The 26,468-nt window shown below is 39.2% G+C and overlaps 1 protein-coding gene across 1 annotated transcript; it reads right to left on the bottom strand.

The window, feature by feature from the left end:
• Positions 1-16,211: 16,211 nt before the first annotated feature.
• On the bottom strand, positions 16,212-17,222 carry LOC116525324 (olfactory receptor 52B6). The gene has a single exon (XM_032241126.1). The coding sequence runs from the start codon at positions 17,220-17,222 to the stop codon at positions 16,212-16,214; it is 1,011 nt and encodes a 336-aa protein (XP_032097017.1).
• Positions 17,223-26,468: the final 9,246 nt, after the last annotated feature.

Below are 26,468 nucleotides of genomic sequence, written 5' to 3'. Positions count from 1 at the left end.
TCTTGCAAGACGATCATTAAAATTTATCAGTTTAAAATACATATATATATGTATAAAGCTATGTGTGTGTATCTGTAATTCTGACCTATATAACTAGAAGACAATAAATCTTTGTTTTTCTTTAGGTCTGTGAATACATGTAAAGCTTATAGAGCCTCAGAACTCTCTAGGGTTTCAATAGCACAAAAGCTCTGAGAAGAAAAGAATGTCAAAGCTCCTCCATAAGGAGACTGATTAGATGAGTATCACCTGGCTTAGAAGGTGGATTGGGGAGGGAGGTGTAGAGAAAGGAGGGACTGGGGTGTCCAGATAAAAGTGAGGACAAAGGATTGGGCAATTGGGAGAGAAATGAGTTAAGTATAAAGAGGTTTCTCTGAACAGTCCCCAGGCAAATGGAAGGTCACTAAAATCTCATAATAAGAAGTGGAGACACGTGTCACTATTTCAGTGAGTACCTCATGTCCGCAGGCTTACGTAGCCACGCAAAGGGTATTTCAGAATACCCCTTGCGTGGCTTTCTTCACAAGGGTTTTAGGTATGGCTGCCTCCATATTGCCCATGGGTGATGCTGTGGGTCAAAGCCTGCTTATGCTCTGAGATTCTCCTGGCCCCACCCAAACTGTTCTGTATGGACACCAACCTGCCACTGGCCCAGCCCACATTTAAGTCCCTTGGAATACAAAATGGTAGGATTGACACCCAGAGGGTTAGAAGTATTAGAGAAGTGATGGAGAAGCCCAACCCAGAGTCCCTTCTCAGGCCAATTTCTGAGAGCTAATATAAATGGAAGTAACTTACAGGCTCCATAGTCTTCTCAGCATAGAACTTCATTTCCGGGACCAGAAGGCTCAGTTAAAAAGAGGATGTTGTTTGGGCATGGTGGCTCGCTAATAATCCCAGTATTTTGGGAGGCTGAGGTGGAAGGATAGCTTGAATCCAGGATTTTGAGGTCAAGCTGGGCAACATAGAGCAAGCCTGTCTTAAAAAAAAAAAAAAAGGAAAATTAGCCAGGTATGTGCCCATAGTCCCAGCTACTTGGAAGGCTGACAGGTGGGAGGAACACTTGAGCCTGGCAGGTCGAGGCTGCAGTGAACCATGATCCTGCTACTGCACTCCAGCCTCTGTGACACAGCAATAACCAGTCTCAAAACAAAAAGAAAACAAAGCCCAAAAAACAGAATAAAAGGCTGTTTCTCGGTGTGAGGAGGTTTTTTTTTTTTTTTGTTGTTGTTTGTTTGCTAACCAAGGCAGTTTTTATTTTCTCTCTAATTTCTCATCTTGAACAGGGAGACTGGGCATTCTGACGGTTGAGAAGAAATGAAGGTACTTGGCAATAATTCAAGGGGTCTCAAAAAGTTAGATATAAATTTATCATATGATCCATCAAGTCCACTCGTAGGAAACTACTCAAGAGAAATGAAATCATGTCCATGCAAAGATTTGTACACAAATGTTCATAGCAGCTTTACTCATATTAAAAAATGGAATTAACCCAACTGTTCATCAAGTATTGAATGGAGTGTGGCGATTCCTCAAGGACCTAGAAATAGAACTTCCATTTGACCCAGCAATCCCATTACTGGGTAGATATCCAAAGGATTATAAATCATTCTACTATAAGGACACATGCACACGAATGTTCATTGCAGCACTGTTTACAATAGCAAAGACCTGGAACCAACCCAAATGCCCATCGATGATAGACTGGACAGGGAAAATGTGGCACATATACACCATGGAATATTATGCAGCCATCAAAAATGATGAGTTCGTGTCCTTTGTAGGGACATGGATGAACCTGGAAATGATCATTCTCAGCAAACTGACACAAAAACAGAAAATCAAACACCGCATGTTCTCACTCATAGGCGGGTGTTGAACATTGAAAACACATGGACACAGGGAGGGGAGCATCACACACTGGGGTCTGTCAGGGGGAAATAGGGGAGAGACAGCGGGGGGTGGGGAGTTGGGGAGAGATAGCATTGGGAGAAATGCCAGATATAGGTGATGGGGAGGAAGGCAACAAATCACACTACCGTGTGTGTACCTATGCAACTACCTTGCATGTTCTTCACATGTACCCCAAAACCTAAAGTGCAATTAAAAAATAAAATTAAATAAAAAAGTATTGAATGGATTGAAAAAGTATTCCCAATACAGTAGAATACATTAGTGTTAAAAGGGAACCAAGCATGTGGGATTCAGAGGTTGGTGGGGTGATGTGATGCATCCAGTGGGACAGGTTTGAAGGTAATGAAGGCACAGATTTGCTAACAGCCCCAAGTCCCTGAGTACTCAGCATACTTGCAGTTCTAGGCTCAGAACCCACTGCTGCAGTTCTAGACTCAGGGTGGTATCAAGGGATCCAGCCTGTTACTATAACATATATTAAATGCTCATTATATACTAGAAGTATTGTTTAGTGCACAGGTTGAGGTGTCAAGATTTCCTAATAGCAGTAAGTGGACATTAACATTTGATAGGAAAGAGGTTGCGGGAAAACAAACAGGACCATGACAAGGGTCACAGAACATTCTCACAGGCAAATAGAGAAAAAAAGATATACATATAAACTGAGGATGTAGATTTTCTGTGAGTAAATCTCTAATACACTTCTAATATATTTTCTTTCAAGAAATCTCTAATATGTTCACAGGAGGTAGACTTCCTGGAAAAAAATGCCTGGTATATTTTATCAGTACAACTTGTTTGAAAGCAGCGTTAGATGATTCCTGTGGTCAGTATTTCCCCTCCTCTCATGGGAAGCCCTCCTTAATTCATTACTACCAGTTGGGAGCTGATGGGAAGAAAGGAAAAGAAAAAAGTAGATGTTGCAAGGCCGAGATTAAGACTCAGGATAGTTTATGCTTGAGAATTCAGGATAGGCTTAACTGGATTTTCTGAAAGAAAAATTGTTAACCTCTGATTAGAGGAGGAACTTCAGTAAAACCAAAGAAAAACAAATTTCAGTGAGAAAGATTTCTTGTTCCAGAGGCTTAGGGGTGTAGTAGAAACAAGCTACCAATTTTGTTTTCAGATGCTTCTGATCATCAAACACAGACCCACTTAATGTATGTTTTTTTCTCCTTCCTCCCTCTCTCTCTCTTTTTTCCACCCTTCTTTCCTTCTTGTTTTCCCTACTTTCCTCTCATTTTTCCTTCTTTCCCCTCCCTTCCCTTCCTTCCTTCCTTCTTTCCCCTTCCTTCCCTTCCTTCCTTCCCTCCCTCCCTCCCTCCTTTCTTTTTCTTTCTTCCTTTCTTTCTTTCCCTTCCTTTCTTTCTTCCTTCCTTTCTTCCTTTCTTTCTTTCTTTCTTTTTCTTTCTTTCTCTTTCTTTCTTTCTTCTTTCTTTCCTTCTTTCCTTCTTTCTTTCCTTCTTTCTTTCCTTCTCTCTCTCTCTCCCTTCCTTCCTTCCTTTCCTTTCTCTCTCTCTCTCTCTCTCTCTCTCTCTCTCTCTCTCTCTCTCTCTCTCTTTTCTTTCTTTCTTTCCCGAGATGGTCTCACTCTGTTGCCCTGGCTGGCATGTAGTGGTGTGATCTCAGCTCACTTTAGCTACAAACTCTCAGGCACAAGCAATCCTTCCAGTTCAGCCTCTCAACTAGCTGAGACTAAAGGCACACACCACCACGCCACACTAATTTCTGTTTATTTTGTAACGATGAGATTTCACTGTGCTGCCCAGGCTGTTCTCAGATTCCTGGACTCAAGTGATCCGCCCACCTCAGTTTCAAAAAGTGCTGGGATTACAGTTGTGAGCCACTGTGCCGGGCCCCATCTTTCCTTTGATATTTTCTATTTTCTTCCTTCCTTCCTTCTTTTTTAAAATTTATTTTGTTCTTTCTTTTCAGCAGACACATATTAAATCATATATGTTGTGTTGCACAGTATTTAATATGATAGACTCTGGAACCAGTTTTGCCAAGATTCAAATCCTAGCTCATTTACTTACCATGTGTATGATTTGTGGAATTTTCTTAACCTCTTTTGGGCCTCGGTTTCCTTATCTGTAAAATACCTACTGTGTAGAGTTATTGTGAAGACTAAATATGTAAGTATATGTAGAGCACTTAGGACAGTCCCTGAGACACAATAGATCATCAATTAGTGATAGGCAGCATTGTTAACTATAATGAAGTAGCAAGCATTTGGCAGGGCTCTGGAGTAATACCAATGAATAAAACATGAATTTTGCTGTGTGTGTATTTACATTCTAGTCAATTTGAAGAAAATCAAATGAGTCACTTAAATATAGCTTTTTGTTTGTTTCTTATTATATCATTTTCTCGAAATCCCCTTTCTAGATAATCCCATCCACTTTCCTAGCTGACAAAGCCCTAGCATTAACTGTAGATCTGACCTCTTTTGGGCTCCAGAGTCCATGTAAGTAACTCACAGGTAAAACAAAAACAAGATGTTGTAACCTCAGCAGACTAGCCTGGTTCAACTTTTATGTGTCAAAGTTGTGAGCTGTTTTTCAGTTGCCATAGCATCCTGAGCTAAAGGTCACATAACCTGAACATGCACCAGTAAACCGGGCATGCAACCACAGGTGGCACCCAAGTGCTCCAACTAAAAAGTAGGGACTGAATAAAGAAGGGACATCACATGGTGGAATTCAGGATCTAATCAGATTGAGCCCTTGTATCACCCCATGGCAGGATCCAATCAGATCATGCCTCCCAGTATCACCTCATTGCAAGATCCAATCAGATCATACCTCATTATTCATTTCTTCTGTCTCCTTGTGAGTCTACTTGCAATTAAGCTTCGCTTTTCTCAAAAGGTGTCATGATATTGGCTTGTATGTATGTCAACAGGCAAGCCTGCTCATTTCTCAGTAACAGTATGTAATATTAATGTTTATTTGCTGACCAATTTGTTTATTCTCCTTTATTACTTATCTTGATGAATGGTACAACTCGCCTTTTTAGTTCCCCCAGAAACAATGAACTCCTAAATTCTTCCCTCTTCCTCATCCCAACATTCAATTTTTGTGCTTTTAATTTATCCTTTTGAAGAACTTTTATTCATTTGATTTACCTCTCTCCATCTTTACTGTCACTATCTGGTGCAGATGCAAGGTAGACCATTCCTATAATCCACTAATTTGTCTTTTTTATTTTAGCTTAATTTCTGTTAAGAAATGGTTTAAAAATAAATAAATAAAATAATGAGGTTCATAGACATCTAAAATAAACACATGCAGAAGAATTCTTTAGTTAATTAAGGAGAAAATCCACAGGGTGGTGTAACCAGTCCAAAGGAGAATTTTAAAACACACATAAATATAGGCGATTAGAAAACCTTGCAATGAATTTACATAGTGATGAAAATAAGTAAACATCCACAATAGAATAATCAAATACAGGTTTATTTGAGACAATTAATTTGCATTCCCATGGGCAAAATCACTTGCATGATTTTTAGCTCAATATAATTTACATAATAAATTATATTAAGCTCAAAGACAATAAGAAACTAAGAAAAATCAGAAAAGTACACTAGATGAGTAACCATTTTTTACATTGTAAAATCTTTCATAGGTTTTTCTCTAAGATTCCATCTATAGTGACAATTAGACTGACCAGTTTAAAATACAAATAAATATGTTCCATTGTATTTATTATAACCGTTCAGCTTGGATTTTCAAGGAAAAGAAAACTTCAGTTGTCTGAGATGGGTATGATAAAAATGTGTGGCAAGAGATAAAGCTGGAGAACAAGACAGAACAGTTTACAACAGCTGTGTGCGTCACATTACTGAAGCTGAAACTTAACACACAGGCAAAAAGCATCACTGAACGATTTTTATTTTTGGTCTCTGTGTGTGAGAGGTTTATTTATTTATTTATTTATTTATTTTTGAGATGGAGTTTTTGCTCTGTTGCCCAGTCTGGAGTGCAATGGCACAATCTCGGCTCACTGCAAATTCTGCCTCCTGGCTTCCAGCAATTCTCCTGCCTCAGCCTCCCGAGTAGCTGGGATTGGGTTGTATAGCCTATTAATATTTTATTTTATTCTGTGAGTTGTCTTTGCACTCTCTTCAAGTGATTGTATCATTTGAAGCACACATTTTTGTATCATTTGAAGCACACATTTTTTGTATTATTTTGTATCATTTGAAGCACACTTTTTTTTTGTATCATTTGAAGCACACAAATGATTGTATCATCTGAGGCACACATTTTTAACTTTGATGGAATCCTTTTTGTTTTTTTTTTTTTGTCTCCATGCTTTTGAAGTCATAACTGGGAAGATTCTGCTTAATTAAAGTCATAAAGATTTACTCCTATATTTTTTTCTAAGAGTTTTATAGCTCAGCTCTGACATTTACGACTATCATCTATTTTAAGTTAACTTTTTGTTTTTTGTGCGAGAGAGATATCCAATTTCACTGAGTAGTTTGAAGGGGCCTGGAGGTAACAAAAATGCCTAAACCCAGGGAGAGGAGATGAAATGTCTGGCTACTGCTTTAATATGGAGGAAAATGTGCTTAACTAGGTGTTATAGAGTATAGACGGAAGGAAATGGATTTGCGAAAATGGTTTTCTCTCCATATAATTTGGTGGCAATGTGTAGGGGTGGGGATTAAAAATAAGAGAAATCTAACCTAACTGACTTTACCTTGCTTCTAACCTCACAAGCTAATTGACTTTGTTAACTTTAAAACAAAGACAATACTAGTCCTTCACCAAAACTAACCCTCTCCTTGCTTGAGAACCAAAACCATCTTTGTAAGACTAATGAAAGCCCACAAGATTAGGATTATGGAAGGAGCTTGAAATTTGCTAAAATATAGGTGTAGTTACACAAGAACCAGCCATTGTTCTCCAGCCTGCTTTTTTATGATTCCTTGCTGCTCTAGTAATGTGGCCAAAGGTCACAAGATTTGTGACTTCCCCAGTTGCTCCTGTAGATAACATCACTATCGTAGAACCTAAGACTGGTCTTTTGAGATGTGTTCAGACCAGCTGACTCCACTTGAACCTGCTACTCATGACTCAACCAATTCTGGAGCCCCCACACAGAAACTGACACAGGGCGTGAGGACCATTTTCCTCACCCTTATGATTTCAACCCAAGTCAATCAACAGCATCCATTCCCTATTCCCCTGCCCACCAAATTATTCATAATAACCTTAGCCTCTGAGTTTTTGGGGAGGTTGATTTGAGTAATTACTACCCTCCTTCGGTTTGGCTAGCCCTATGACTATTAAGCTTTCTTTACTGTAATACCACTGTCTCTGAATTGATTTTTTTCTGTGCAGTGGGTAAGGAGAACCCATCGGGCAGTTGTACAATAAAAGGCAGCCAATTGTTCAAACCATGTTCAAATAAGCAAATGCAAAGCTGTAACCAATCTGGCTGTTTTTGTGTCTCATTTCACCTTCAGGAGAAAGACCTGGACCTTGAAGCAGCCAGATGTTCTGACAGAGCTGAACCCTGAGGTACAGGTTCCAGGTGTAAGAAAGCTGCCTAGGATATCTGAGAACGAAGATATGCCAGAGGATAGAGAGGGAATGCGGGGTACATAAGTGGAGAGCAGTGAATAAGAAGTAGTGGTGGAGTGGTGATCAGAAGACCTAGGCCTAAGCATTTGCTGGAGATTAATATGAAGTGTTAATATGAAGTAGCAGCCCAAGAATGCCCCCCCCACAGCATGAAACTGTATTGCTACCTGTAGGACATCATGGTACTATGGATTTTTTTTTCAGTATGTTTAGTGATCCTTTGTTAAGGTAATGAAAACAAGACTAATTATCATTTAGCTTTGATTCTCAGGGGCTTTATGTCTGTCTGCTCTGCAATGTTTACTGCAAGGCTTGAAGCATGTCTTCATCCTCTCCATAGGATGTAATCTGCGGACGCTGAGGGAGAAGTTTTGGTCACTTTCTTTCTCTCTGAAAACTGAACAAGGAATTTAATTTCAACTGCTGCAGAGCCTGTGCCGACCCTTGACTCCTCTGCTCCAGCTCTGAAATCAGTTTATCCAGCTCTGGCCTCATTGGGCCAGTTGGGCTTCAGCCGCTTCCAGAATTCTCAGCCCCTTCTCATCCTCCTCATCTTCTGCTCCACTTTGTTCAAATGGTGTGTGGCCAGCTCAAATTTAGAATGAATCTGTTGTTCCACAGTTTTATCCTGACTCTGTAGGGAAAGGCAGAGAGAGAGAGAGGCTGCCATACTCTTTAGGAAGGAATGTCTTTAGGAAGGCAATGTCCCTGGGGATGTTGTCAGATATAAAGTGAAGGAGAAGCAAGGAGAGGAGACATTTTTTCTGTAAATCTGCTCTCCTTTCCATCATCTCATCTTCTCACTCTATCCACATGTCTCTAAAACTTTTTCCTCTGCCCTCTCTGCATCCTCAAGCTGGCATTCAGCTTAGGGAAGACAGGAGGGGCTGTTTTCTGTAATGACCACATGAATCTTGACTTCTGGGCCAGCAAGTTCATAGCACAAGGTTTTTTCCCTATTGTGTTACCTCCCTGATTCTGAGTCCCAAGAGGAGTCCTTAGTCAGTGCCCATCATAACCTTTACAATTTCTGCCAAGGAAGTAAAAATGGGCTCTAAAGATGAGCTCTAAATACGGGAACAAAAATCTGGAAAGCTAGAATAATCACCAGCCAATATTTCATCTTAAGTTTTTCTTAAAATTCTTGGCTTTGCTGTAAGCCTCTCTCCCTCACCCATATAGTTGTTCCTAAAGAGAGAGGAGGGAAATAGTGAGAGATGTTTTAATAAGGCAGGGCTTCTCAGAGTATGGCTTGCTGACCAGCTGCTGGCCAAAAAAAGAAGGACTTTGTGCCTGAATGTAAGTCAACAAGAAAACTATATTTAATTCAAGTAATTTTTTTCATTTGGTTTTGTTTTTTGTTAGCAAGACATTTTTAGTGAGAAAGTAGTGGGCTGATTTTCATTCTGGTGCAAGATCCATAATAATGTCAAAAGGGCATTTTGACAGCATTGGTCTATATGACAGTCAGCATATTAACTACTTCTTTTATATACTCTAGAATCAGACAGAATTCGATTCTCCAACCACTTCATTAAAAGCATTTCGAGAACTGACTACTACCTTCCAGAATACCTTCTATTTTATCATGTAAACCTTCAACTTCTTGGACATTCCCTGCTCTATCTTCAACTGCCCAAAAGCTGCCTGGAGCTTCTTATGCAAGGGATACAGATGTCAGTGTTCATTCACTATTTTGTTCCATTGCTTATATGCATTTACAATAGTGTAAATGAGGTGGGCTTAAAATTAGATTTTTTTGATTGAAGCCTTAGAAAGAACACTCACTTCTCCCAGAGGGTAAAAGATCCAATAATAACCCCACTGTGTCTGAGACAATAGGAAGAAGCTCTTATAAACTGAATGTCATCCATTTGTTCTATTGCCTTTCTTACCATTTCACATCCTTCTGATCCCACAGCTGCATTCTTTCTTCAGGGAGTCCTGAAAGATTTCAATCTTGGTACAATTTTTTATATATATAGGATTTCAGAAGTTTCTAATCTGGTTTGTTCTTTCATTTAAAATAGCAAGACTGCGAAGAAAGACTTGTCTTAATATGTGAATAATGGGGCAAAAGAAAGATTCTAAGTTATTACTGGGATGGGTAAGTGACAAGAGTGCTTGGGAATATGCAGTTTTCCCATCAGAAATTATTTCCTGCTACTATTCCTTCCAACCTAAGACGTACCTGGATTTTGTGGGCAGCTTCTTCCATGGAGATCATGTGGGATCTGCAGTGTTCTCAAGATCTTTTACACACTAAGGAAAGGACTTTCTCAACCTACACACACACACACACACACACACACACACACACACACACACACAATTTCCTTTCTATGTTTCTTATATAGAACCCCCTTTAGTACTTTCATAGGTATGACAGGTAATCCCCCAATTAGCCTGATAACTGAGAGTGGAAAAATGAAAAGAGGTCATTGAAAAAGATTCATAAGAAGATGGGCACCAGCTGTCTAGGGAATGTACAAATCACAGAAAGGATAATGGAGCAGAGGTGAGATACAGCAAGCAATTAGAAAGGAAATTAAAAGAAACTTTATTTCTACTTTTACATTTACCCCAAACACAATACTGAGACCAAATTCCATCTTTTTGACATAAGACAAACTGAGTCCCCTATCAAATGAGATACTATTGTGGATGGCAATCTTCCTTATTCATTCTTTCTTGTTTCCATAATCATTAAAAATTAAAGCTCTTCTTTGGAACAGCAAAAAAAAAATCAACAGAGTAAACATAACATACGGAATAGCAGAAAATATTCATAAACTATGAATCTGACAAAATTCTAATATCCAGAATTTAGATGGAACTTAAGTTAACAAGCAAAAACTAAATAACCCCATTAGAAAATGAGCAAAGGCCATCAACAGACACTTCTCAAAAGAAGACATACATGGCATATGAAACAAGCATATGAAAAAATGCTCATGATCATAATCATCACAGAAATACAAATCAAAACCAAAATGAGATGCCATCTCACACCAGTCAGACTAGCTATTACTAAAGTCAAAAAACAATAGATGGTGGCAAGGCTGCAGAGAAACAGGAACCCTTATGCATTGTTTTAATTCAGCTACTGTGAAAAGCAGTTTGGTCATTTCTCCAAGAACTTAAAATAGAGCTGCCATTTGACCCAGAAATCCCATTACTGGGTATTTACCTAAGAAAATAAATTATTCTACCAAAAAGACACTTGCACTCATAAGTTTGTTGCAGTGCTATTCACAATAGCAAACACATGGAATCAATCAAACACATCAATGACTCATTGGATAAAGAAAATGTGGTGCATATACACTATGGAATACTGAGCAACAATAAAAAAGAACATGAATGCAACAACATGAATGGAGCTGGAGGCCATAATCCTAAATTTATTAATGAAGAAACAGAGAACCAAATACCACATGTTCTCCTTTATAAGTGGAGCCAAATATTGAGCATACATGGACATAAACATGGGAACAATAGACATTGCCAACTACTAGACAGGGAGGAAGTGAGAAGGCTCATGGGTTAAGAATCTTCTGTTGGGTACTATGGTCACTACCTGGTGCATCTACCCATGAAACAGCCTTGCACATGTACCCCCTGCATCTAAAATAAAAGCTGAAATTAAAAAAAATTAAAGATCTTTGTGCCTCTCGTATGGACAATTAGATCATTTTTCTTGGCTTACTGTCATTTTAAACCCAAAATAGCATAATTCCCCCAAAATCAGACCATAAAAAGCATAACATCTCCAGTGGAGGATTTGCTTTCCTTTGTTCTTATATTCAGCTTCTCAGAGAGACAAAATGCCTTAGTCCATTCTGGCTGCTATAACAAAATATCATAAGCTGGGTAGTGTATAAACAACAGAAATTTATTTCTCATAGTTTTAGAGACTGAGAAGTCCAAGATCAAGGTACTTGCCCATCTGCCTGGTGATGGCCTAATCCTCATAGACATCATTTTCTCACTGTTATCTCAAAAAGTGGAAGGGAAGAACAAGCTCTCTACAACTATAAGCATAATAATCCCATTTAGCAGGGCTCTGCCTTCATGATCTTTGCTTCCCAAAAGGCCCACTTCTTAATCCTATCACCTTGAAGGGCAGGATTTTAACATGCAATTTGGGTAACTGTAAGGCATAAATTTGGGGAAGGATACAGACAGCAGACCTTAGCACAAATCAAATAGTTTTAAAAAGTACTTAATCAAAATTTAGCTGGATGGGCACAGTGGTTCACACCTGTAATCCCAGCAATTGAGAAAAAGAAGACACAGGATGAGCTCTCTGCCCTCTTCCTATCTGCCCAAAAGCTAAACACAAATTCCTCTTGTGAAGATGACCCCTACCCTTGACTCATACCTCTCCATTATTACCACAAAGGGCATAACAATCTATCACCGGAGACAATATGGCATTGAGAAAGAGCCTACACAAACCTTGCTAATCAACCCTTATCCTCTATTAGTTTCCACCACATTTTTACTTTCCTACAGTCTGCTACCCTTAGAAGCCTAAAACTTTTTTTGCCACTTTTTACAAATCTATTGTTCTTTTGTTAAGATGCTGTGTTTTTTAGGCATTCAGCTGGTGAACATATAGCTCTACCAGAGGTGCACATAAATATACTTGAAATAAAAATATATTCTAGCTATTTTGTGATAGTTAAATTTTTAATAGCAATCAAGTATCTACTAATATGCCAGTTATTTATTTTCTTATATCTAGCTAATCTCATTAATAAACAAAACAACCCCTGAAGCAGTTATTGTTACTCTTTTTTACAGAGAAGGTAACAGGGTTAAAGAGGATAATTACCAAATTGCCCGGTGACAAACAGTTAGGAAGTATGTACTGAATACAGTGACTGCAGTCTCTAACCTGTCTGTGTGATTATAATGCCTTTGTGTAACTTGGTAAAAGTTAGTAAGTTTTTATACTTTAGTAAGCATAAGGGTGTGGATTTGAAATCTAGGAATTTCAGACTCTAGGTTGTTTCAAAAACTTTTGTGTTACAAAAATTTTGTCATAATGATGAACTTTTTATGCCATAATTTTGTATGTAAGGAGGCGTATACGAAATGTAACTGCTATAAATGTGATTTCTGGATCAAATAATAAATTCATATACGCCGGGCGCGGTGTCTCACGCCTGTAATCCCAGTACTTTGGGAGGCCGAGGCGGGTGGATTACGAGGTCAAGAGATCGAGACCATCCTGGTCAAGATGGTGAAACCCCGTCTCTACTAAAACTACAAAAAATTAACTGGGCATGGTGGTGCGTGCCTGTAATCCCAGCTACTCAGGAGGCTCAGGCAGGAGAATTGCCTGAACCCAGAAGGCGGAGACTGCGGTGAGCTGAGATCGCGCCATTGCACTCCAGCCTGGGTAACAAGAGCGAAACTCTGTCTCAAAAAAAAAATTAAATAAATAAAATAAAAATAAATAAATAAATAAATAAATTCATATACATTTTGTTAGATGTTTCACAATTCTACATTAATTCTATTGTATGGTATTTCCATAAAGAAAGTATGAGAGGCTCTGTTTTCTAACATTATGGCCAACACAGGGTTAATCCTTTTAACTTTTACTCATCTGACAGGTGAGAAATGGTATCTTGGTGTAGTTTTTATTGTGTTTTCTCTTATTAATAGTAAGCAAAGCATATTCCAACTATGCATCTGTTCTTTATGTTCATCAGACTTTTGATAATCTTTTCCCTCTACATTTTGAGGAACTTTTATGTATTAGGAAAAGCAAGCATTTTACCTATAACTTAAAAAGATTTCAGTTTGTCATTGACTTTTGTCTCTTTGCTTATGACTTTGTTTTTTCTCATGAAAGAAAGGGAGGTGTATTTCTTATTAGAAGATCATAGAGAAATTCCTGTGGAAGAGACATATAAACAGAGAAATGAAGGAAAGGCGGAAATGAGTCATGTAAAAGTGTAGGAAAAGGATGTTTCAGGAAATGGGAATAACAAGCATAAAGGCCTGAGATGGAAATCAGCTTGGTGTGTCTGTAAAACGGCAGTCAAGTTTATGTGTCTTCAGTGGCATAGTTGTATTTAAAGAAATCTCTATAATTCTTTTAAAAATACATTTAATTTTGACTTGTTAAAATTACATTTGATTTAATTTAGTTATTGTAAGTATTAGATTAAAATATTTTCCTGCTTTATTCTTGTTTTCTTTTTCCTATTCCTCCTTGTAGAAACAAAGTTGTAGTGTGATACACAATCGGCTTAGGTCTCAGGACAACCACTATGAGTGTTAAATGAGCCATTCATTAATAATAATTGAAATAATACAAATAAAGCTATCATTTGTAGAACATTTATTTATATGTAAAAGACTGTTATAAGATAGATATATATTTATTTCTCATTAAATCATTCAGAGAAAGTTATTATTATTTCACTTTTAAAGCTGAGAAAGTTGCTGGGCGCAAGAGCTCAGGCCTGTAACCTCAGCCCTTTGGGATGCTGAAGTGGGCGGATTGTCTAAAGTCAGGAGCTCCAGACCATCCTGGGCAACATGGCGAAACCCCATCTCTACTAAAAACATGTGTATTAGCCAGGTGTGGTGATGTATGCCTGTAGTACCAGCTACTGAGGAGGCTGAAGCACAAGAATTGCTTTAACCTGGGAGGTGGAGGTTGCAGTGAGCTAACATCAAGCCACTGTATTCAAGTGCAGGCAACAAAGCGAGGCTCTGTATCAAAAAAAAAAAAAAAAAAAAAAGGTGAGAGAGAAGTAAAGTAACTTGCCCAGACTTACACATTTGGTAAATGGAACAGTCATTTCCAACAAAATCAATTTCAACAAAGATCTAGAACTCAAAACTTGATCACAACTTCTTACAGTTTTCTCTTCCATATCATAAGGATGCTAATGACTCCTCTCTCTAATTTTTATTATCATTGTCTTGAGGATGCAGAGAGCTATGTTGAAAGAATAAGGTGGAAATGAACTGAACATTGATTGCTCATCTTCTTCAAAGATGAGCAGAAAATTAAGTTCATTGCTATTATGCAAACTCCCAAGCTTATTGAACAAGTGGTACACCTAACTTTTAAATCCATGTCTCCTGGCACCTAGCACAATTCCCTCCTCTACATGACATTGAGTCCCAGTGTCTCCCAGGAGGAACTCCTGCAAAGAAGAATGAATCTATAGTGGAAAAGTCATGTTAAATATTTTTAAAGAAGAATTTTATACACATATACACATATTACATATTTGCTATGGGAGGGTTCTCCTGCTTTTGGGCAATATGATAAAACACCTTCAAAATAATTTTGTCTTTCTCAGAAAATGTACAGTCTAGACAGGGAGTTAAGACACAAACATGAGATTTCTTTTTTTTGTGGGGGACGGAGTTTTGCTCTGTTGCCCAGGCTGGAGTGCAGTGGCCTCAGCTTACTGCAACCTCTGCCTCCCGGGTTCAAGCGAGTTTCCGGCCTCAGCTTCCTGAGTAGCTGGGATTACAGGTACACACCATCATGCCCGGCTACTTTGTAGAGAAGTGGTTTCACCATGTTGGTCAGGCTGGTTTCGAATTCCTGACTGTGATTCACCCGCTTCTGCCTCCCGAAGTGCTGGGATTATAGGCATGAGCCATCGCGCCTGGCCACAAACATGAGATTTCTAATAAAACAAGAAGGAATATACTCATGACCCAACAAAACGGTGATTTAGATGAAAAGTGGGGTAGAATCTCAAATGATGGCTCTTTCACTGTGGACTGAGTATAGGAGTGGGCAGGGTTGGGAGATGAACTACATTTTCAAGGATAGTTTGGTTTTGGGCTACAATTCAGGTTGAATTGCTCTTCTCAACCTCAGAGAACATCACCCTAGGCTAATTCCTGATGTTAGCAGATATTATTGAGCAAGTTATTAAATAACATATAGATGCTTATATTCCCTTAACTATTTATTAAATAATGCATAAATCCATAGGTATTATATATGAGTGGTATTTTTATTTCTAATTATAATGATGAATATAACTTTTAAATACAAAGCATATATGGACGGAAAAGAATCCTATATGGTTGCCTACATTTCAGGGAAAACTTTATCCAGAACAGGTAATGGTTAGTTCAGAATTATTTGATAAAAGTTGATAAATGGATATGTCCATCTATTTATGCTGCTGCTATATTAGTATCTCTGAACATGGGTATATATGTGTCTATGATCTTGAATTTGTGCAACTGGTAAGAAAAATATCATCCCATGAGACTATAACTCCTTTGATGTGACAGTTCTCCAGGGTTCTCATCACGAGAAAGATGTTGAATGGCAAATGTCAAAAGTATATACAAGCAATTAAGAATACATTAGGAAGCCAGTGCAAGCAGTTAGAGAAAAGTCTCACTTAGATGGTAAATTAGATTCTTACATTTCCCCTAATTAGCTAGTTTTTCTTGAGGTGATGGGAAATCAGATTGCATTTTAATAGTAAGAGTAAGAGGATGAGATGGATTTTACTGAAGATTTCTGATAAAAAAAATCAGAGGTGGGTTTGAGTAGATGACATATTTAAATAAATTGGGAGATTGGTGAGAATAACACAGGGATAATTGGAAGATGTAGAGATGAGAATGTGCTAAATACATGACAACTGATAGGTATAGAAAAGGATTAAGTTGAGACTAAGTTGAAAGCATTTATTTAGATCCTTTGGCAAGATTTGAAAACATTTGCTTAGCCCCTTCCAGTATTTGCTTGGTTCTCACTCCATAAATAATGGGATTGAACATAGGAGGAATGACAACGTAGAGGTTGGCCAGGAGGATATGAACATAGCGTGGGATGTGTCTCCCACCAAACCTGTAAGCAAAGACAGAAAAGAGGGCAGGGATATAGAAGAGTAGGATGACACAGATGTGGGATCCACAGGTACGCAGGGCCTTGGAGCGGGCATCTTTAGAAGGGAGGCGGAAGACTGCTTGGATGATGTGGATGTAGGAAACAGTAATAAGGATGATGTCCAGGCCTGTGGAGAGAAGAGCAGCTGCCATCCCGTACCAGACATTGATGGAGATATCAGAACAGGACAGATGGGCAATGCCCATGTGCTCACAAAATGTGTGTGCAATGATATTGATCCGGCAATAGTGCAGGCGCTTGAGGAGAAAGATGGATGGAAACATGATGACGAAGCTGCGGCTCAGGGCGGCAGCGACGATCTTCCCAATGACCTCGTTTGTGAGGATCATGACATATTGCAGAGGGGAGCAGATGGCCACATAGCGGTCAAAGGCCATGGCCAGCAGGACAGCAGAGTCGGCCACAAAGAGGAAGTGAATGAAGAACATCTGAGTGAGGCAGCCATCAAAGGAAATGTGGCTATATCCTAGCCAGAAATTGGCCAGGACCTTAGGCACGGTGACAGTAGAGAGCAAGACATCAGCACTGGCTAGCATAGATAAGAATATGTACATGGGCTCATGCAGTATTGCTTGGGAGAGGATGACACAAATTAGGATGCCATTGCCTGCCAGGGTGGCTATGTACATGATGCAGAAGGGGATGGATAGCCAGATGTGTAGGTGCTCCAGCCCAGGGATGCCAGTGAGGAAGCAGCCTGCTATGCGAGTGTCAGAGTTGTTCATAGCAGGTATGCTGTTAGCAGGTAAAAGGGCCATGATTTTATGCAGGACCCTCACCTGTGCCATGGGGGAAAAACAGGTTCAGACTTTTTTTAAAACATATTAGCAGAATGTCCATAAAAGCTTGCAAACAACCACAAGGTCTACATATATTTACAGACCCTATGACAGTTAGTGGCCTCTTCACAGGGGCATATCTCTACAGATAATCACACACAGGCTCTGCACACATTCATATTCTCTGCAAATAATCACACATACACTCTGCTCAGTTACAGGACCTGCCCACAGACAGGCTCTGTGTTCTTATTCAGAAGCTCTCCACATAGCTTTAAGAATTTAAGGAAATGACAGGGCTTAAAAACATTGCAAGACTCAGCATAGTGTCATAGGTCCTGAAAAGAGCAGGGATAGGTAGAACATCAAAATCAAGCTCTACAACCTCTTTGGACAGGTGAACTGTAATGAGCTCTGCAAAAGCCCCAGGCCCTGGCAGAGAGGACTGCAGTCCTACAGTAAGAGCAATTGCCCTTGCTTAGCAAATTATGTGAAAGAGTAGGGTTGAGGGTGGTGGGCACTGCTAACCCTACATCCCTTTTCCTTTAGGCACAGATGCTCTGTAAACTGTGAGGGCAGTTAAGGTAGCTATGGCATTTAGAAATAACACAGGAGAGGATATGAAAAAACCTGGGTCAGAGGTCTGCTCTATCAACTACTGGCAGGATGATGTTGGACAAGTCACTGTCTTCTCTGAGTAACAATTTTCTAATTTTTTTTTTTTTTTTTTTTTCCGATGGAGTCTTGCTTTGTTGTTCAGGCTAGAGCGCAGTGGCACCATCTTGGCTCACTGCAACCTCCGCCTACCAGGTTCAAGCAATCCCAGCCTCCCGAGTAGCTGGGATTACAGGTGCCTGCCACCAAATGGTTAATTTTTGTATTTTTAGTAGAAATACAGGGTTTCACCATCTTGGCCAGGCTGGTCTCAAACTCCTGACCTCGTGATCCAGCTGCTTCAGCCTCTCAAAGTGCTGGGATTACAGGCATGAGCCACTGTGCCCAGTACAATTTTCTAATTTTAAAAATGAGCATAATTGTTCTCTTAGTATATTAAGCTAAATTTTCTCTATGGAAGGCTTATTAAATTGCGTGTGACTCCTGAGTCAGCATTGTGGCTGTGAAATGTGGCGCTGTCATCCAGAGAAGAAAGGAAGGTATAGAACAATGCTTCTGAAGCTTGAGCTCCCTATCATCATCAGGGAACTTGCAAATTCTTCGGCCCTACCGCAAACCTACTACATGAGAAAAACTAGAGTTGAGAAAACAATCTGTGTTTTAGCAAGCTCTAGGTGATTCTGATTCATGCTGAAGTTTGTGAACCACTGATGTAAGAACTTTTTGAGCTTTCTTCCCTAGGTACTCTAGATGTCTACCACTTCTGCCAGGATCATTACCTTTCAGTCCCCATTGGTTTCTGCTGCATTCTCTCTGTGAATTCTCAGACTTCAACTAAATCTAACTAGTGTTACCCTCAGCTTACATAGTCAGGAGGTGAAGAAAATGACACAATCACATAAGTAGTCTTTAGTACATATTAGGACACATGATTCCCCCTCAGTCCTATTAAACTATTCTCACAATGAGTGTACGACTTTTATCACTACTCAAATTCTGTTTTTCTCTCTCCACTGAATGTTTCTCTTTTGTAACTGACATTTCAGGACTATCATGAGCATATTCCTCACATTATTCTCTTTCTGTAAATTTATTTATCTCTGTATCCATCCTCCCCTCATTTCCTCCAGTCTCAGAGAAAGGGGTGACAATATATCTTCTATTTTCCAATATTTCCTTTGTCATAGCTGGAACACATTTAACTTTATTTAAGAAAATTTTCTTGAGTTATTTTTTAGAGGTGCTAGGAAATGAACCAAGTGCTTCCCGCATGAATATTTAACTTATTAGATTCTTTTAAAAACAACCATATACACACAAACATACATACCCATACTTACATGCATGCATTCATATGTGTATACATGTACATATGCATGTATATACATGTATTTACGTGTGGATATGAATGTATACAGCTATATCATCAAGATTAATTTCCCCACCTATTCTCTGAATTATCTTTCTTTCCTACCACTTCAGAGATTTTGTTTCATCAATTATTCTTTCTTTATCTTCAGCTTCTCCTAATATCCTGGATCTTTATCAACGTACGTTCAAATATTTTTAACCTGAAGATATGCAAAAAATTAACAACAGCTGTAAAGCTGGGTGCAGTGGCTCAAGCCTATAATCCCAGCACTTTGGGAGGCCGAGGCGGGTGGATCATGAGGTCAAGAGATCCAGACCATCCTTGTCAACATGGTGAAACTCTGTCTTTAATAAAAATACAAACATTAGCTGGGTGTGGTGGCGTGTGCCTGTAGTCCCAGCTACTCGGGAGGCTGAGGCAGGAGGATTGCTTGAACCCAGGAAGTGGAGGTTGTGGTGAGCCAAGATTGTGCCATTGCACTCCAGCCTGGACCACAAGAGTGAAATTCCGTCTCAAAAACAAAAACAAGAACAGAAACAAACTGGACAGGGAAAATGTGGCACATATACACCATGGAATATTATGCAGCCATCAAAAACGATGAGTTTGGGTCCTTTGTAGGGACATGGATGAACCTGGAAACCATCATTCTCAGCAAACTGACAGAAGAGCAGAAGATCAAACACCGCATGTTTTCGCTCATAGGCGGGTGTTGAACAATGAGAACACATGGACACAGGGAGGGGAGCACCACACACTGGGGTCATTTGGGGGGAAATAGGGGAGGGACGGTGCGGGTGGGAGCTGGGGAGAGATAGCAAGGGGAGAAATGCCAGATGTAGGTGATGGGGAGGAAGGCAGCAAATCACACTGCCACGTGTATACCTATGCAACAATCTTGCATGTTCTTCACATGTACCCCAAAACCTAAAATGCAATAAAATAAATAAATGGGGGAAAAAAACCATAACTGAAAACAAACAAACAAAAAAAAAAACCAACAGCTGTAATAAAGATATCTTATTCTGGTAAATTCTCCTATTAACTACTATTTTGTCTCTCTTCTTTCCTTTAAAAATCACTCTTCCATGAAAGGCCACTTTTGGTTTTGATTTCCTACCTTCCACTGGTTCTTCTCTTGTACCCTGGCCTGATCCAGCTTTCATTAAAGTCATCTCTCCCCTTCAGAAGGCTTTACTGTTTGTGTTTCCTAATGGTCTGTAGCCATCTTCTTCTCACTTTCCTCTCTGGCAAATCTTGTCTACTACCTTGGCTTCGCTTAGCTTGCACGTGATAATATCTCCCAAATCTACATTGCCATTTACCTTGCTTTCCAGGCTCTAGATCCATTTATCCGAAGACCTCCCAACTGGTCTCCTAGTCTGCAGTTCTAGTCTCCAAGCCATTCCTCATGATTAAATAATGTTTCCAAAATATATTTTTGCATAGGCACTATTGTGATTATAGATAATCAGTGCCCGTTTTCTGAAAGACTAATGCAACTAACATACACACACTCTCTCTTTTTTCCCTCCCTGCTTTCTCTTTTCTCTACTCATACTGGAATACATGTATGCCCCTAAAGATATTCTTTTTTTTTCCTGTGGTCTTTTATATGTTCTGCTTCTTCTACCTCCATCCAACTCTTTATGATAGCCAATCTATATTTCTCATCTAGAAAGACTTTTCTCATCCCTCCAAATGGCTGGATAAGCAACTTTCTCTGTACAAATGCACACCTCTGCAGCCATGTTTCTCCCTCTCTATACTTATTGCATTGAAATATTTTCAGTCCCACTATATTGTGAGTGCTTTGTGAGCCAGGACTGCGCCTCACTTGCTGTTGTCTGGGTTAGAATTTACAGTTAATGAATGTTCAAAAAAAGGCAGAGAAGGTAAGCTCCCACTCACTCAGCCATGTAAGTTTACACTGACAGCAACGCACACCAGTACCACAAAAATCACAGGTTTATCATCACAGATCTTGTGTTCTCATGTTCTCTACATATCTGTAGTTTGTGAAACTGCTGTGCTCATTCTTCCCACAGCACCCATCACTCATCATGTTCACCCCCTGCTACACGTTCCCACCTTTGTTGGTGACATCAGCACTTGCAAACACCTTTCTTATCCAACTTGACTTCAGTTCTTCTCCTAAATAACAAACCTCCAAGGCAGCCTGTGTCCATCCAGTGTCTCCCTGTTCTCCATTCCAGTGATTTGTGTTTTCACTCCGATTCAGGAATTCACTGAAGTCTTCACACCTCAAAACGGAGCAACTCCACTTCAAGTGTCTATCTGGGAGCTCTTTTTAAAAAACCTTCCACTCCATATATACCTAACCCCCTTGTCCACGAGTTCCTCCTTCAGTTATCTTTGGAAACTCCTGTCTTTTCTAATGTAGCATTTCCAATTAAATGTCTCTTAGCCACGAAGGAAATTTACATCTTTTAGAGTAGAATCGGGTCAGAGATAGACTATTCAAAGTTAAATACAAAATTAAATACATTAAATGCAAGAAAGGAAGAAGATTTCATTTACTGTCATTTGGCTTTAGGCTTCCACTCTGCAAGCCTGACTTCCTTGATTAGAAACTTGAATAATACTGACCATGTTTCACCACACTTAATTCCCTCAGTCACTGGCAATTCTTTATCCTGGCTCATATTCCTAGTTTTCATTCTTGGGCAGTACATTTTTGTTTGATAAATTTGTATATGTGATCTACTACAAATCTAGACAGTTTCTATTAAAATTTTTCTGTTATCTGTTGACTTATCCCTTATTGGGTTCCCAACATATGAATGTTCCAAACCTTCTCTTCCTTCTTCTCCTACAAGACCTAGTACAGCAGATGGGTTAATCTCTGCAATAAGAGAGAAACCTAGACCAATCAAGAAAACATTTTTTTATCTTCTTTTCTCTGTCATCTGGCAATTTTCCTCCATCCTCTAATTCTCTCTCTCTCTCTCTCTCTCTTTTTTAATGGGAGAAATTATTCCTTCTACTATTTTAGTAAATTTCTACCAACCATTTTTGGATCCTTTACCTAACTTCTCTGTACAGGAGATTGGCCCATTTATCCTTTATGCATGATCTCCCATATGCTGTAGTTTTCCTTCCACTGTTCCTCAATGTCTGAGGATATAATCTATCTGTAATTTATGATTCTTGCATCCTCCTTGAGAGTCAAGGATTATTTACTTCTCCAGTCTCTCCAACCTTACCTAGAAAGTGACCCTCCAAACTGCCCTTCTCCCACTCCACCCCTCACAAAAACACAATTCACTCCAGCCATCCTAGCCCATTATTCTCTCTGCCTCTTCGTGAACATTACCACATAGCCGCCTACTTGTCTGGTGCCTATTTTTCCTCCTAATGCTCCACATTAATACTTTCTCTCCATCCTAAAAATATCTAACTCAGACTTACCTCCCTGATGCCACCTGTTCAGATTCACAGCTTCTCAATTCCACAATTCATACACAGCTCAGGCTTCCTTAACATATGGAATCAAATCTCAGGTCTTGCCTCGTATGAGGCAGTGTTTATCTCTCCTCTCCTCTGGGAGCAGGGATTCTCCTGCCTCTGCGTATCTTTCCCTTTCTTAGCTCCAATGCCCTCCCCCAGCATCAGGGCCCATTTATTTACCCCTCCCATTCAACACAAGGATCTAAGCACATAGTAATATACTTTGGCATAAAGCCAGATAGAAGAGATTATTGATAGACACTCTATATGAAGAAGGGAAGAACTCAGCAACAACTCAGAGGTTCTTGGCCTTGAGAGTGTTCATCAAATTTGTTTTTGCATTTTCTGTTCCGATACTCGTTCTTTTCATGTCTTCAATTCCACCTTTTTTCCCCCTCTCTTCCTACTGTCCTTCATAAAGTATTTTATTCTTGGGCTTTTAAATTTAACAGCTTTGTGTCTGTCTGAAAACCTATGTTTCTTTTTCACCTTAGAGCTTTTTCTTTACCCCATCCACTGGCCCTAAACATCTATTACATTAATATGTTATTCTAAACATATTATGTTTAATATACAGGATGTACAGGAATCATTACCCCTGTCTTGCTCACTTAAACATTTGACAATGCTTGATTGATCCCTTCATTGGGTCAGCATTTGAGGTCAATAGATGAAGAAATCATGTCTCCTTACCATGAACAGTTACCATTAATTACAATACAGCAGTGAGTACAAAGTGCTGTGAGTCCAGAATCCAGATAAATAATTCATCTGGCATAGCAAGGGAAGGCTTCACAGAATATCAGAGAGAGAGAGGAAGTAAATCACTCCTCAGCAAATGCAAAAGAATGGAAATTGTAACAAACAGTCTCTCAGACCATAGTATAATCAAATTAGAACTCAGGACTAAGAAATGCACTCAAAACTGCACAATCACATGGAAACTGAACAACTTGCTCCTGAATGATGAATGGGTAAACAATGAAATGAAGGCAGAAATAAACATCAACAAACTATACCACTAGCTAGACTAATGAAAAAGAAAAGAGAAGAATCAAATAGATGCAATAAAAAACAATAAAGGGGAGATCACCACTGATTCCTCAGAAATACGAACTAGCATCAGAGATTACTACAAACAGCCCTATGCACATAAACCAGCAAATCTAGAAGAAATGGATAAATTCTTGGGCACTTGCACACTCCCAAGACTAAGCCAAGAAGTTGAAACCCTGAACAGAGCAATAACAAGGTCTGAAGTCAAGGCAGCAATTAATAGCCTACCAACCAAAAAAAGTCCAGGTCCAGATGGGTTCACAGCTGAATTCTACCAGACATTCAAAGAAGAGCTGGTACCATTCCTGTTGAAACTATTCCAAATAATACAAAAAGAGGGAATCCTCCTTAACCCTTTCTATGAGACCAACATGGTGATGCAAGACTGGCTCAACATATGCAAATCTATAAACATAATTCACCATATAAACAGAACCAAAGACAAAAACCACATGATTATCTCAATAGTTGCAGAGAAGGCCTTCAACAAAATTCAACAGCCCTTTATGCTAAAAAATCTCAATAAACTAGGTATCTATGGAAAGTATCTCAAAACAATAAAAGCTATTTATAAGAAACCCACAGCCAATATCATACTGAATGGGCAAAAACTAGAAGCATTCCCTTTAAAAACTGGCACTGGACAAGGATGCACTGTCTCACCACTCCTATTCAAAACAGTATTGGAAGTTCTAGCCAGAGCAATTAGGCAAGAAAAAGAAATAAAGCACATTCAATTAGGAAAAGAAGAAGTCAGATTGTCCCTACTTGCAGACAACATGATCGTATATTTAGAATACCCCTTCGTCTCAGCCCAAAACCTCCTTAGGCTGATGAGGAACTTCAGCAAAGTCTCAGGATACAAAATCAATGTGCAGAAGTCACATGTATTCCTATATACCAACAACAGACAGAGATCCAAATCATGAGTGAACTCCCATTCACAATTGCTACAAAGATAATAAAATACCTAGGAAGACAGCTAACAAGGGATGTGAAGGACCTCTTCAAGGAGAACTACAAACCATTGCTAAAGGAAATAAGAGAGGACACAAACAGAAGGAAAAAAATTCGATGCTCATGGTTAGGAAGAATGAATATTGTGAAAATGGACACACTGCCCAAAGTAATTTATAGATTAAGTGCTATTCCCATGAAACTACCAATGACTTTCTTCACAGAACTGGAAAAAACCATCTTAAACTTCATATGGAATCAAAAATGGGACCTCATAACCAAGACAATCCTAAGCAAAGAGAACAGAGCTGGAGGCATCAGGCTACCTGACTTCAAACTATATTACAAGGCTACTGTAATCAAAACAGCATGGTACTGGTATCAAAACAGAGATATAGTCAATGGAACAGAACAGGCCCTCAGAAAGAATGCCACACAACTACAACCATCTGATCTTTGACAAACCTGACAAAAACAAGCAATGGGGAAAGGGTTCCCTATTTAATAAATAGTGTTGGAAAAACTGGCTAGCCATATGCAGAAAGCTGAAACTGGACCCCTTCCTCACACCTTATACAAAAATTAACTTTAGATGGATGAAAGATTTAATAATGAGACTTAACATCATAAAAACTCTAGAAGAAAACCTGGGCAATACCATTCAGGACATAGGCATGGGCAAGGACTTCATGACTAAAACACTAAAAGCAATGGCAACAAAAGCCAAAATAGACAAATGGATCTAATTAAACTTAAGACCTTCTGCACAGCAAAAGAAACTATAAATAGAGTGAGCCGGCAACCAAAAGAATGGGAATTTCTTTTTTTGCAGTCTACGCATCTGACAAAGGGCTAATATCCAGAATCTACAGAAAACTTAAACAAATACACAAGAAAAAACAACTCCATCAAAAAGTGGGCAAAGGATATGAATGGATACTTCTCAAAAGAAAACATTCATGCAGCCAACAAACATATGAAAAAAAAGCCCATCATCACTGGTCATTATAAAAATGCAAATCAAACCACATTGTGGTACCACCTCATGCCAGTTAGAATGGCGATCATTAAAAAATCAGGAGACAACAGTTGCTGGAGATGATGTGGGGAAATATGAATGCTTTTACACTGTTGGTGGAAGTGTAAATCAATTCAACCATTGTGGAAGACATTGTGACGATTCCTTAAGAATCTAGAAATAGAAATACCATTTGACCCAGCAATCCCATTACTGGAGGTATACCCAAAGGTTTATAAATCATTCTATTATAAAGACACATGCACAAGTATGTTTATTGTAGCACTCTTCACAATAGCAAAGACCTGGAACCAACCCAAATGCCCATCAATGATAGACTGGATAAAGAAAATGTGGCACATATACACCTTGGAATACTATGCAGCCATAAAAAGAGATGAGTTCATTTCCTTTGCAGGGACATGGATGAAACTGAAAACCATCATTCTCAGCAAACTGACACAAGAACAGAAAACCAAACACCACATGTTCTCTCTCATAAGTGGGTATTGAACAATGAGAACACATGGACACAGGAAGGGGGACATCACACACTGGGGCCTGGGGGTTGGGGGACTAGGGGAGCAATAGCAAGGGATGGGGGGATTGGGTAGGGATAGCATTAGAAAAAATACCTAATGTAGATGATGGGATATGCAGCCAACCACCACCATGGCACATGTATACCTATATAACAAACCTGCATGATCTGCACCTGTACCCCAGAACTTAAAGTATAATAAATAGATTTAAATAAAAGAAAGAA

This window comes from Sapajus apella, unplaced genomic scaffold (assembly GCF_009761245.1).
Source record: "Sapajus apella isolate SASKATOON/1434 unplaced genomic scaffold, GSC_monkey_1.0 scaffold47, whole genome shotgun sequence".
In the NCBI taxonomy this organism is placed as follows: Eukaryota; Metazoa; Chordata; class Mammalia; order Primates; family Cebidae; genus Sapajus; species Sapajus apella.
Note: the sequence above shows the minus strand (reverse complement) of the source record. Positions and strands in the feature narration are given on the sequence as shown.